Source organism: Bombus impatiens, unplaced genomic scaffold (genome assembly GCF_000188095.3).
Source record: "Bombus impatiens unplaced genomic scaffold, BIMP_2.2 scf_0852, whole genome shotgun sequence".
Lineage (NCBI taxonomy): Eukaryota > Metazoa > Arthropoda > Insecta > Hymenoptera > Apidae > Bombus > Bombus impatiens.
In genome coordinates, this window is record NT_177271.1 from 179366 (window position 1) to 192345 (window position 12980).

At 25.1% G+C, this 12980-nt stretch overlaps 2 protein-coding genes across 9 annotated transcripts; one reads left to right on the forward strand and one right to left on the reverse strand.

Moving 5' to 3' along the window:
- The first annotated feature begins 4785 nt into the window (after positions 1–4785).
- LOC100748306 (gastrula zinc finger protein XlCGF58.1) lies at positions 4786–7135 on the forward strand. The gene is made up of 4 exons (XM_012390743.3): positions 4786–5255; positions 5327–5476; positions 5736–5903; positions 6013–7135. Exons 1-4 carry the CDS (start codon positions 5121–5123, stop codon positions 6721–6723), a joined length of 1164 nt encoding a protein of 387 aa, XP_012246166.1. The 5' UTR covers positions 4786–5120; the 3' UTR covers positions 6724–7135.
- Positions 7136–7660: 525 nt separating this feature from the next.
- On the reverse strand, positions 7661–12943 carry LOC100745912 (activating molecule in BECN1-regulated autophagy protein 1). Of its 8 annotated transcripts, none has more exons than XM_033323231.1 (11): positions 12539–12943; positions 10716–10905; positions 10563–10621; positions 10318–10501; positions 9924–10096; positions 9512–9592; positions 9160–9431; positions 8578–8787; positions 8397–8501; positions 8157–8263; positions 7661–8100 (listed from the first exon to the last, which is right to left on the reverse strand). In XM_033323231.1, the coding sequence occupies exons 2-11, from the start codon at positions 10890–10892 to the stop codon at positions 8089–8091; spliced, it is 1380 nt and encodes a 459-aa protein (XP_033179122.1). In that variant the 5' UTR covers positions 10893–10905; positions 12539–12943; the 3' UTR covers positions 7661–8088. The 8 variants fall into 8 exon arrangements, with proteins under 8 accessions (XP_033179122.1, XP_033179118.1, XP_033179119.1 ...); XM_033323227.1 differs by adding an exon at positions 11408–11463 and having other exon boundaries at positions 7661–8263; XM_033323228.1 differs by lacking the exon at positions 12539–12943 and adding exons at positions 11408–11463; positions 11933–11950 and having other exon boundaries at positions 7661–8263.
- Positions 12944–12980: the final 37 nt, after the last annotated feature.

Here is a 12980-nt window from a genome sequence, read left to right on the forward strand (position 1 = left end):
GAAAAAGGTTTGCAGACCTATTTCTAATATAGTATTAATCAATTTCAAATTTTCATAAGCATATCATTTTTATTACTCAATAATTTGTATGTACATTCTTTTACTTAAGTATTTTAATGCAATACAAGTTTTATAAGCATTATTTAACGAATGTTCAATTCCTTTTCAATTACGTTTGTTTGATTGGATTGCACAGTTCTACATTTTTTATAGTTTCAGTTTGTACAATAATATATTGTAATATCTATATATATATATATTTCACTTGTTAAAATTTTTTTTTATGAAAATATTTCTAATTTGATTTCAATTTGAATTCACGTTTTATACGAATAATAAAATTATTGAGAATTGTCTACAGTTGCTGGGAAAATTAATTTTTTAATTGGGGACCTCTTAATATATTAAAGCAAATTATTCACATGTTACATAAGTAAAAGTAATAATAAAGTTTTTACTCTTTAATTAACTTCTTTGATTAAAAGGAACAAATTGTGATATACGTCAGTTATTTTCTATTCAAAATAGTTTGAATTAATTAAATGATTTAATAGATAAACTTCTAACAAATTTGTTAATAATGATATAGACAAAGATGAAAATATTTCGCGTTATAAAAATTAATTTGAATCTAGTTTTATCAAATTTTCTGTGCATTAATGTTATGCATTTTAATAAAATTTATTCTGAATAATTTCAATAAATATATTTGAGAAATTTGTAAGTTAAAGTCTTATTAATTAATAACGCGATATGTGTAAAGTACCTTTTTATATTCAAATACTTTTCCAAATTTGTGTTCATATATAGTTTAAATTGACATTAGTGCGAGATATAAGGAATATATGAAGTAATGTATATTTTATAGCATTAGCATAGACATTATATAAAATTTCAAATTTTTTCAATGTAAATTGCGTTTATGATTTGTATTAATTTTTATCATTTGGTCGATTATCATTTCTAAAGTGCAGATAAAATTCATTACATATTATTAATCATGTATAATTGATTATATACATCTTGTATGATCAAAATCTTCAATAATTTAAAAACTATTATTTTTCTTCTGTATTTCAACTAAACGAAATTATACAAATGTTATATTGCTTCTATCGCTAATTTCATATTAGTTACATCAGTATCATTAATCTCTTTCTTTCATACTTTCTATGTTATGTATTTTGAAAAAATGTATTACTGAGGATTAATGTACTGATAGCCTTATACTTTTTGGTCTTATTAGGATACTGATGAGCTTATGTTTGTTTTGAAAAATAGTAAAATTCATTTCTATAAATATACGCATGAATTTATTCATATTATTTGTAATTTTTAAATTATAATATGGCAAGAATATATTTTAACGAATTCCTTTACTTTTTGTGTAAGTATCTCTGACATAGTAGTAAAAGATATATTAGCTACAGACATAACAAAGAATATATTATTTGAAACAGCCATTTACATATAAACAAATCTTAATCGCAACTGTTTCTCTTTCTCTTTCAATTTATATATATCAATGTTAAGTTAGAAATTATGTAAATTTATGTTTGTAAAACTTTTGATTACTAGTGTAGAGATATTAATAATTAATTTGTCTATGATAATTTATAATTAATAAAATGAAGTAATAATTTGTAGCAATTGCAGCATTTTAATAAAATTTTTAGATCAGCCTGTTTATTATGCAATTTATATAAGCAAAATGCAACTTGCATTTTTAATAATTTTTGATTATCTCAAATGGTGATAGTATTACATTCAATTAATTAGTAAAAAATCGTTTTTAATTAACAACTTTGTAAAATTAGTACTAAAATTAGAATTTAAAATATATGCATAAATAAAAATTAATATTTCACAAAAAAATTTAATACATTTTAATTTCAATATTTTGTTTAATTACTTTTAGAGATACATATAAATATCTAAGAACATATAAAACTTTTATTGCATTCATTAATTAATATGTTCTATAAATGTTGCAATAGGTTTTGATGAATTAGTCCAATGAAATGTATTATGTTTTTTTTAAATTTCTGAAAAAAGACTATGTTTATTGTGCAATGTTCTCATGTAAAGAATACTTTTAAATTATACCCATTTTGTAAAAAAAGTTGTAATTAAATTGATGCATGTATTTAAACGAGTCACTTAATTTATTTACAATAGTTTGGTAATATTTGATACTCAGAGATTGAAATCACATGAATGTTAAAGAATAGCAGTAAGGTAGCATTAATATTGTAACCGATTGCTTTTATAAAAATTAAAGTAATCTACATTTTTTATTGAATCTCAGATACGTCATTGTAAAGTAATTGCAGTTTACTTTTATTTTTGTACTTTACTATCAGAAATTGAGCACACTGTTGTAAGGAAATTTAGAAAATAACAACTAAGTGTTAATATGAAATTGTATAATGCCAAAATGTAATAGCAAATAAGTAATTTTGAATGGCATTCATAGTGTATTGAAATAAGGATAATATTAACATATCTGCACTTTTGCCTAAAAAGGACTTTTTCATTTATGAACACAAAAACAAAAAAATATATTTTTTACTACAACAAATGGATTGGTTTTATATATTATAAAAGATGAAACAAAAAACAGAGAAATGATGAAATGTAAATAAATGAATGCATTAAGACATGCCAAATACTTGCTTCAAAGTAGCCAAAAAAGTATATGCAATACAAGTTTTGTTTGTTTGAATATTCTTATTTCCCAAAGAATTAAGATTTACAGTTTTTTATGCATAGCTATTTTTAGTATAACTATTTTTATAAATAGAATCGCATTGTAAAGACAATCTTGAAGTCTGGTTGCGTCCTATGATAAACTGCTATACTCTTGGTCTATGTACTTCTCATAAGGTTGTATTATAAATGAAGTAATTTTATTGACACCTTGTTGTGTGCGTGTGACTACTGTAATATTAATACTGAATTGTTATTTATTTAAAATTTATTAATGAAACTTATTACCCCTGACCGTTGTATAATATTCTATATAATTTGTATATGTATAATATATATTCCTCTAAATTATTATTTCTAAAGATTATTTATATAAATGAATATTAGTTTATGTTCTGCTACTATTTCATAATGCATTGCTTTGTATAATGTATCAATGCAATGGTCAATAAGATGTTAATATTTGTAGTACAATATATTGTACTTGGAAGAGAATGGTATAACGGTATCAACTTTCAAGTCTTCCATTTTGACAACAGTTTCAAGATTTTTTTCTTAGTTTACAAGATAATACTTCTGTGGTATATTGCAGTAATGCTTCTAAAGAAATGAATTGTGATACATAGTTATATACACTTACTATAGACTTATATATGATTGCTTTAATATATTCAGAACAGATGTCCGTTTTAATTATAAAGCATTCTATTGTTAAAGTGTGTCATATTATGTACTACAATTACTCTTCTTTTATTTCTTTTCTATATTTTCTAATGTTCCTAATATTTTATCTGTGCTTACTTAATATCTAAAGACATTATTTTCTTTTTTATTCGTTTTAATTAAATCTACATAGCATGCAAGATGTATATTAATTAAATTTATGATGTATAATGATATTATGAAATTTAATTTATTCTATAATTACTTGTTATAATAACGAATTTAATAATTATATTTCGGAAAGTAATAGATGCATTTACTAAAAAGAGACCATAGTAGTGTAAGTTCTTTCCTTGATGAAAATTTTTTATAAGTAGAGACTTTGTAATTGATAAGATTTAAATAATACAATTTATATATATATAGAAGTAATTTACGAAGTAAGAAGTTTAACAATGAGTGCCCCCTGAGATGTATCTCTGTGTGTATGTATGTCATACATTTCAAAGGGATATTCGAAAAGATTAACTCTAGCGCATCTTATATATAATGTATATAACATATGCAATACAAACTTGCTTCATATTTCGTATAAACTTCTAACAAACTAATATTTTATAATAATAAACTGTATCTAAGAAAATGTCTTGGGATACGCATTTGTATTTATATTTTATATTATAATTTCTAAGATTTGTCAGAAATAAACAGAAATAAAAAAGGATGATATTGCATTTCAAATATATTTTCTAAATATAATTTCATTCATATACACATTAGAAATAAATAATTACGTAGTTTCTATGATCCCAATTTTTTTTTAATAAATTTTCAAGTGATTTATAGAAATGAATAGAAATATCTTTACAAAACATATATTTATTATGTTTATATTTATATACAAATTCATTCTTTATATTTAAAATTTAATCAAATAAAAATTTTAATATTTTTTAATATAATTTTTTACAATAATTAATAAAAAATATTGAATAGTATTCGAATTTAAAATACATATGTATGCATAAAGAAATATAAGATATATTCATAATAATTTTATTACGCAATAGTTCTATTAGCCAATTTTCTTTTCATATAGAAGACTCTAATATCGAATAATTTTTAAATAATTAGAGGCCTACAATTTGTTTATTAAAGTTGTTTATCTCCTCTATACAATTTGTAATCTTCCAAATAAAAAGATTTATATCGGTGATAAAAATAAATTTATATTCATACATGTTTTCGAAATACTGTTAGTATTTATAAAATAATTCTTAGCGATATAATGTATTTGTGTTCTCTGTTTTTTTTTTTTTGTTTTTTTGTTTTAGAAAATCATTACGAAGTGATTTTTCTTGTAATTCTTTCTTCGTAATCGATTTATAGCTTTGGATGTGTAACGTTGTTTTTGTTGAGAACCACTGTTAGAATAGTTCCTATATGGTTACATATATACAGAACCTAAGTTATACGAAAACTGAATGGTATGCATTTACTTTAACTATGTGTGTATCTGTCAGTATATACATGTATACAGATGCAGATAAGTTGAAAAGCAACGTACTAAAAAATGTTTAAAAACTCACATGCAACTTCTAAATTAATAACGATAGTGCATGTTTTAATAAAAAACATGAAATAATATACATAATTGTACGTATCACTTTAAGAGGTTTGTGACACAATCGTAGTATTTATTTACTCATTTTTTGGAAAATTACAACTGTATATATGATAAAAGAACAATGATGTTGCATAAAACAAACTTAAGGCTATGTCGCCTCTGCGGAAAAGAGAAACAGCAAGGCACAGATTTGTTTACAGACAAAGTTAAAGGGATTGTACTAATGTCGATTATAAATAAATATTTCTCTAAAGAGGTATAATTCAAATATACTTTCTGTAAGATATAATTTTTTAAGAATTTATTTTTATACCTTTTTTGTTACAGGTGATAAATATTTCAAACTCTGATGCATTTTCCAAATATGTTTGTAGTGATTGCGAACAAAAGATATATGTATTTGATGAGTTCTGTTTGATGGTAGCTAATGTGCAGAAACAACTTGCAGCCCCATCTTTGGAAATTGATTTTGCAGAAGTATAAAATGATTTTTAACTATTTGTAATTAAATGCATAATTCTGCTTTAAGTGTAAAATAGTTTTTAATAGTTTCATATCAATAATATGTGCACAAAATATCAATCATATAATTTCAACAGATTTTTGACTGAAGATTTTAAAAAATGACTTCAAAATAGCTCATTTAATGTAAAAAGTATTCTATTTAATTGTAGATTAATTATTACATCACAAATATTTTTTATTTTGAATAAATATATCAGTATTATATTTACAGGATATGTTATACCAGTTGAAAGAAAGTGACACACTAGTAAAAAATACCTTAAACAAGCAGGGAGTAAAGAAAAGTACATGCCCAATATGTGCTAAAAGTTTTAGATGTCAATCACATTTAAACAGGCATAAACGTATTCATACTGGACAAAGACCTTTTGTTTGTAATGTTCGTAATTATTTAGTTTATTTAAATAAATAAACATTGAATGCATTGAACACATTAGGAGATTATAAAAATCTTTTTGTATTTTAGTAAAATAGTAATATTTTTTTAGATTTGTAAAATGTCATTCAATCAACAAGAAATCTTAATGAAGCATAAAGAAAGACACGAAGGAAAGAAACTATTTCAATGTGCAAATTGTCATCAATCATTTCGTTATAAAGTTTCATTGAAATCTCATATGATAAATTTTCACATAGACATGGAACAGTCTGTTAATAATCAAAGTCTGCAAATGGAAAGCAATTCATTTACATGCCCTGAATGTGGTAAGCAATTTGTAACAAAATATAAGTTACAAAGGCATTCAAGATGCCATACTGGTGAGAGACCATATCATTGTACTTTCTGTTTAAAAACATTCTCTCAAACTGGTAATTTAAAAGTGCATCAAGTGAAGTATCATCAAATGAATAGTTCTGTAACTGAAATAAGAAGACAGACTCAATACGATGATCAAATAGTTGACTGTGATATACCTACAACGTTAAATAATTTCCATACAGTTAACATGTCAGAGATCGAATTGCAAAATACGATAAACGAAACTATAAATTCTACAGAGCAGAGTAGTTCGTATGCCTCAAAAATATATGAAAATTCTTTATATATTGATGAGGAAATTGAAACAATTCTGGATCGCGATCTTGGCCAATTAGGACAAAATAAATATTCTACAAATGTACAAGACAAAGTACCGCTTTGCTTAAAACAACCAGAGACTCCTGAATTACTGCACAGTCTATTATATGATGATGGTTAATTTTCGCAAGTTGACTGTATAATTGTTTATTTAAAATAATATCAAAATTATTTATATTCCGAATCCGGAATTAAGTTATATACATATTGATAATTATAAAACTATATGTAGTTTTTTTCATTAATATACATTTCTATTTTGTTAATGGTGCTATACACGCATATAATTTCTAGAAAGTAGTTTCAAACATGCATCATTAATAATTTAACAATATTTGTTAATGCTTTTTATAAGTTCTACTATTTAAAAATTTTTGTAAATAATTCTATACCTTTTATTTTTATTTGTTGTAAATAAATAATTCTATGTGTATACAAGTTATATACATACAAATTAAGTCAGTCTTGTTCAACTTACTCCATAGCTTGGAAAACTTGTAATACAACCTACTCGCCTATAGCTTTAAGAATGAGATAGAAAAGGAAAGAGATGATAATAGATCTGTTGATCTCTAAGAGATCTAGAGGAGGACAAAGCCAAATAAGGGGCTTCTTTCATGGCCAGTAGTGGTTTAAGTCATTATTCTGTATAAGGAATTTCGTCTATTACGATATATTGAATGTGACAGTGATAACAATTCATTTATATTTACTCATCAGATATGGTATTATAAATATTATATAAAAGAATACTTTCATTATCGTTAGTAGAAAAATTAACAATTCATACAACAACCTACTAGTTATCGTATATTAAAATATTTACTTAAATTTATTTCTTTTTATATTTAAATGTTTATTAATGTAATAAAATTAGAAAAATCTTTAAAAATATATATGAATTTATTTATAAATCTTCCATTCAAGTACCCTGCACTTTTTACTTTCAACAAATATGTACTAATATTAGCTAATACTAATACATTAGTCTTTTTGTAATATTAGAATTGAAAAAATCATCCACACAAAAGGATTTAATTAAATTAATAAAGGAAAAATTAAATTACAGTGTATTAAATTGCTTGTCGAAATGTATAATATTGGTGACTTAATAGTAAGTTTTATTATGTTTCTGATAATATATCCCTTGAAAGACATGTAACAATAAACTTCTGTCTTCGTACACAATTGTTTTTCGATAAAATATCGATAAAATAATCGTCGAATTTCTATTTTTACAATAACATTGTAATTACGTTAATGAAGAATAGCTAACCGGCCAGTGTTAGTAGCATAAATTAAACCTTGGCCAGGTTGTGGTGCCCACCTGATACAATTTATGCTTGTATGTCCTCCAGTTGATTGATTACTTTGTAGTAAATCTCTAACCCACAACATAGTGTTCCTTTTACTCATGAAATGTAAATATTTCGCTAGATTATTAAAGTCCAAGTCTTGCATACGTGGTTTGTTACTTTCAGATTGTTTATGTGTTAGTCTGTAAATAATAGCCATAGTATATTCTTTTCCAATAGCACTCCTTGCTAGACCTACTAAAAGATGCTCCTGTGTCGGCGAAATTGATACAGAAATCACAGAATTATATACTTCCGCCCAATAAATTTCTTCTCCTAACGTTTCCCATTGTAAACTGTAAACTCCTAAAAATAACATTGTGTGGGACTGTAATATGTGATATAAATATATGTTATAATATCAAAATAATATTATTTGAAATTATACAAATACTACACACATAATGCATTTATATATTAATTTTAAAAAGTTGCTCACCTGCAGCTCCCATAAAGCATGTTGCCAATAGTTTTCCGTCCGAGGAAATATTTATGCTAGCGTCATTACGTATTTTACACTTGTGTATAACAACATTTTTTTCAGCTATAATATAAGAAGTACTTCATGAATAAATTACTCTACTTCAAATATGGAATATAATAGTGATAATAATATTTACAGTTTTTAATATCAGGTATTTCCCCCTTAGAGAAGTCCCATGCTTGCACACGATAACTGGAGATTCCTGAGAAGTTTAACACTACTGCTGAGACATCTTCTAAAAAATTTAATATTTCATTGCATATAAATCCTATTAGTTCTGTTTTTATATAACGAAACCCATAATCACTGTCTGAAGGTGCATGTAAAAGTATAAGGTGCCTCAGAACTATAAATTAATTAAATAGCAGATACATATTAGATGATGATAGAAAACATTTTTTGTCTGATAAATGTATAAACTCATTTTATTTTTTTAGCATTAAGACTAAAATAATAAGGGAATAATTTTCAAAACTATTTTTACTTAGAAGTATGTTTTTCTATCTAAAATATTTTTCCAGAAATTTTGAATTAAAATCTTCTAAAAGACACATTGTGTTCAAATTATTTCCTCAGCATTATTTTCCAAAATTTCTTAACAATAAGTAAGTACTCAAATATGCTTTGTTCTAATTAGTCTTATAAATAACATACCATGATTCCTAAGTCACAAAGAAAATTCTAATTAGAACTCTAAATTTTTTGTATCATTACTTACCCGAAGAAGGAGCTCTTTCATCCTCCTCATGTAGAGGATTCAACTCCCCTCTTCCTCTTCCTGTTCCCCGCCTTGAATTATAGGGATATAGTAGTATGCAGCTTTCATCATTACCTACTGATACACTACCGTGTAAATTCGATTGAGTACTGTGTGAAGGTTCGGGTCCCATGGTTCTAGACGATTGAATCGCTTCATTTTGATCAGTTCTTTCAGGATGGTTACATGGTACTTGACTATTATGCGTCGTTCTCGGAGGCCTTAAACGGGATCTGCATAATTTAATAAAAAATAATAAAATTCGATTAGTAATATGTTAAAGAATATCTAGTGATATGTATATCATACATACCTGAATACTCTTGATTCTCTTATATAATTATTTCCAATGCCTGTGATTAATTTCTTTCCTAAATTGTCAAAAGCTACATATCTGAAACATATAATCTAATATAACTATGTTTGATTCTGGCAAATATAAAATAAATGTAAATCTTAGATTTTATTATTATAAATCAGTAGTTTTTTATATAATAAGCACACTACAAATATTGCAGAAATATATACTTTTTAATATAGGGAGGCAGAATAATAGAAGAAATAATAATTTAGGAAATATTTTTAAATTATATTTTTAAAATATAAAAGGGAACTGATATTTTCACAAATATCAAATTTATATAAATTTGATTTACTTTACTTAGTATTTATCAAAGTTTATAGTTTATAATTTACTTTATAATACACAATGTACCATAACTTACCTTACTTTTTCTATGGTAGACTTTGTAGATATTACTGCAAAGGGTTCAGGTCGACTCCAGTCCCAAAAGTGTATTTGATTATTTGTTGCTATAACAAGTAATTTTTCTGATGGATGGAAGGCAAGAGAAGCTATAACTGTCCGACTTGTCGCATTCCAAACCTTGCTATCATCCTATTCCCATAAAATATGTTGTAAATAAATAGTATAAATAGTATAACATTTTATAACTTGTAAATACTCTTATACAAAAAATACCAGTAATAAGACTGGTCAAATAATTGAGGTAGGAGTAAAGAAATTATTGGGACATTATGACCCAAGATTATCTTTCTTATGATTAAGACTTTCAGATGTCCAATAGTTTATTCTTATAGTGAAATAAAGCTACTAACCCTTAAATCCCAAACCCGTACTTGACCACCAAGGCAACCAGATGCTAGTATGTAACTAGAAGAGGGATGAAATGCAATACACCATGGAGTGCGTGGATGACCAGAAAGAATTTTAATGTTTTTTCTAGTTGCTACATCAGTAATATAAACACTGTGATTTCCATGGGCTGATGCTATTTTAGTGCTAAAATTTAATAGAATAAATTAATTTGCAATAAAAAATTGCTTAATAATTAGTTTCTTACCCGTCAGGACTGAAAACCATTAAAAATGTTGCTCTAGGATATCCTGGCAGATCATATTCCTAAAAAGAATTAAAGTAATAGATGAGATGATATTAAATATTTCTATAAGAGTAATAGTTATATAATTCTATAGAGTAATAGTTCTATAATTACCAATTCTCTATGCTTTCTTCCAACTAATTTCATTTCAGCTGCTGATTCTAATGCACGTGTTGTAGTTTTATAGCATTTGTAATATAAAAGTCCCAAATCTCTAAGCATTAAGTTTTGTAATATGTTATGAGAGTGATTGCAATGAAGCAGTTCTGGTCTCTCCTTAACCTGCTCCATTTAGCAGGATATCCTGTAATATTTATAAAATTAATTAGGAAGACTGAACTAAAAATTAAATCTCTTTTGATGAAATTAATATACAAAATGTATAAAGCATAACAAAAATATTCATCAGCTTTCATAGCTAAATCTAAGCAAATGTATTCAGCAGTCATTTTTACAATTTATTTCAACCTTAAAATTCACAAAAACAAGCTCAAAGTTTGTAATATTTATAAATATTACTTGATAAATTGTTCTATGTGCAGACATCATACAAAAATAATATTGATCAAATATTTAATATTTCTGACCATAAGTGTTGAATAATAATACACACCACAAAATATAAATCATAACAATACATTTCTACAAATTAACTAAAATCATATAGCAAGTACATTTATTTACAGGAGCTAATTTATGCAATAACATTAGTGCAAGAACTTTAACTTATAGTCTTGTAGACATAATTAACTGTTGTATAATTTCTTTTTTACAACAAATGTATGTGAATAAAATAAAAATTTAACCTTGAAATTTAAGACCAAGATTCATTTTTCAAATCTCCATAGCTGCAGGTATCCATCTGTGAAAGCCATGATATTTTTTTATACTCTATGCATAGGAATAATTAGAATTATTTTTCTTGTTTCAATATACATTCCCTGAATATCTGAATGCTTTTGCATAACTACAAATAAAATTAAAAAAATATTTCATTTACACCAATTTGCTTCCAGTCAGAATAAAAGGAGTGACAAAGAATTTATGAAATTATATTATTACAGCAAGCATTTTCATTTTTATGTTTTTATTGAATCCCTATTTTAATAAATTACTAAAGTTCTCTTGATAAAAATGAATTTAAACATACAGATCTGTCAAAAACAAAATGAAACTTTTTAAGGTTAGAATTAAAAATTTTAAATGGAATAACATTTTACAGGCTTAAATATTATTTTTAACACTTCCTTACAGTAAAATTTTTAACGTAATAGAAATATAGAAATAAATAAATAAATTTCTTATTCTACAAATATAAATATAATATAAACCTCAACAAATGTAATGTTATAAATATTATTATTTTTCTCTTTTTAATGAGAGAAACTCATAGTAGTCTTATATAAACAAGCCTACATAATAGTATATCTAATAGTATATCAAATTATTTTAGAGTATTTAACAAATATCGTAAAAATTTAGAAAAAAAATTAAGATATCTATAAAAGTTAATTTTGTATCGCATTTAATTCGCTATATATATATTTAAAAATAACAAAAAGATACTTATGTAAATAATTATTTTTAAAAAATGTATGGTATTTTTTTAAACATGCTTATAAAACTTTATTATAAACAAAGTGTTGCATGTTTGTCTGATTTCTCATTAAGATAAACGAAATACATTCATAAATTTGAACAATCTGTTACTTAAAAATTCATATACATTAAAATAACTTTTAACAAATGAAATGCGTTAAATTTAGCAGAAATTAATCTCAAAAATAAAAAATTCAATAACGAATAATCACTGAATTGTTGGAAATATCAAAAGTACAACATACAATTTGCATGCTAAACATTGTTGTTTAACACGTGTATATGTTATCATAGGAATCTACATTACATTAATTATTCAAAAGCATAGCCAATACTACCTGGAAATACAGTGGTATCTTGTTAGAATGTGGCCGTGCTGTCTGTGTTATCTGTTATCCCCACCGCTTTCTGAAGGCAACTCAGATCTTCAAATCAGATATTCAAGCTTAGAGCTCAAAATACAAAAGCAATAGAGGATAAGCATCACCGATATGTATATATACTAGTATACATAACAGTGATAAGCATAGTTTCATATCAAACACTTTAGGATCTATGAACTTTCGCGCGGGAATACCTTATAGGTTATGGAATTTTTTTCACATGCGTGTGTATTCTACACTACAGCGTTTATCTATAATTCGATACAGCTAGCGCCAAAGTTCACAATTACTTTTTGATTGATATTTTGGCGCTAAAAATGGCTATAAGGCTTTTTTATAATATAGTATCGGCAAAAAGATGATTGTACGTGAAAAAACAAATTGGAAATGTAGAATA

What these genes read in the sequence shown, in the direction of transcription:
- LOC100748306 (XM_012390743.3), top strand. Translation starts at nt 5,121, where the DNA reads ATGATGTTGCATAAAACAAACTTAAGGCTATGTCGCCTCTGCGGAAAA. An exon ending in TGGAAATTGATTTTGCAGAA is followed by an intron (nt 5,477 to 5,735) that starts GTATAAAATGAT and finishes TTATATTTACAG; the next exon opens with GATATGTTATACCAGTTGAA. An exon ending in AAAGACCTTTTGTTTGTAAT is followed by an intron (nt 5,904 to 6,012) that starts GTTCGTAATTAT and finishes ATATTTTTTTAG; the next exon opens with ATTTGTAAAATGTCATTCAA.
- LOC100745912 (XM_033323226.1), bottom strand. Translation starts at nt 10,892, where the DNA reads ATGGAGCAGGTTAAGGAGAGACCAGAACTGCTTCATTGCAATCACTCT. An exon ending in GAAGAAAGCATAGAGAATTG is followed by an intron (nt 10,622 to 10,715) that starts GTAATTATAGAA and finishes AATTCTTTTTAG; the next exon opens with GAATATGATCTGCCAGGATA. An exon ending in TCTACCATAGAAAAAGTAAG is followed by an intron (nt 9,593 to 9,923) that starts GTAAGTTATGGT and finishes TATATGTTTCAG; the next exon opens with ATATGTAGCTTTTGACAATT.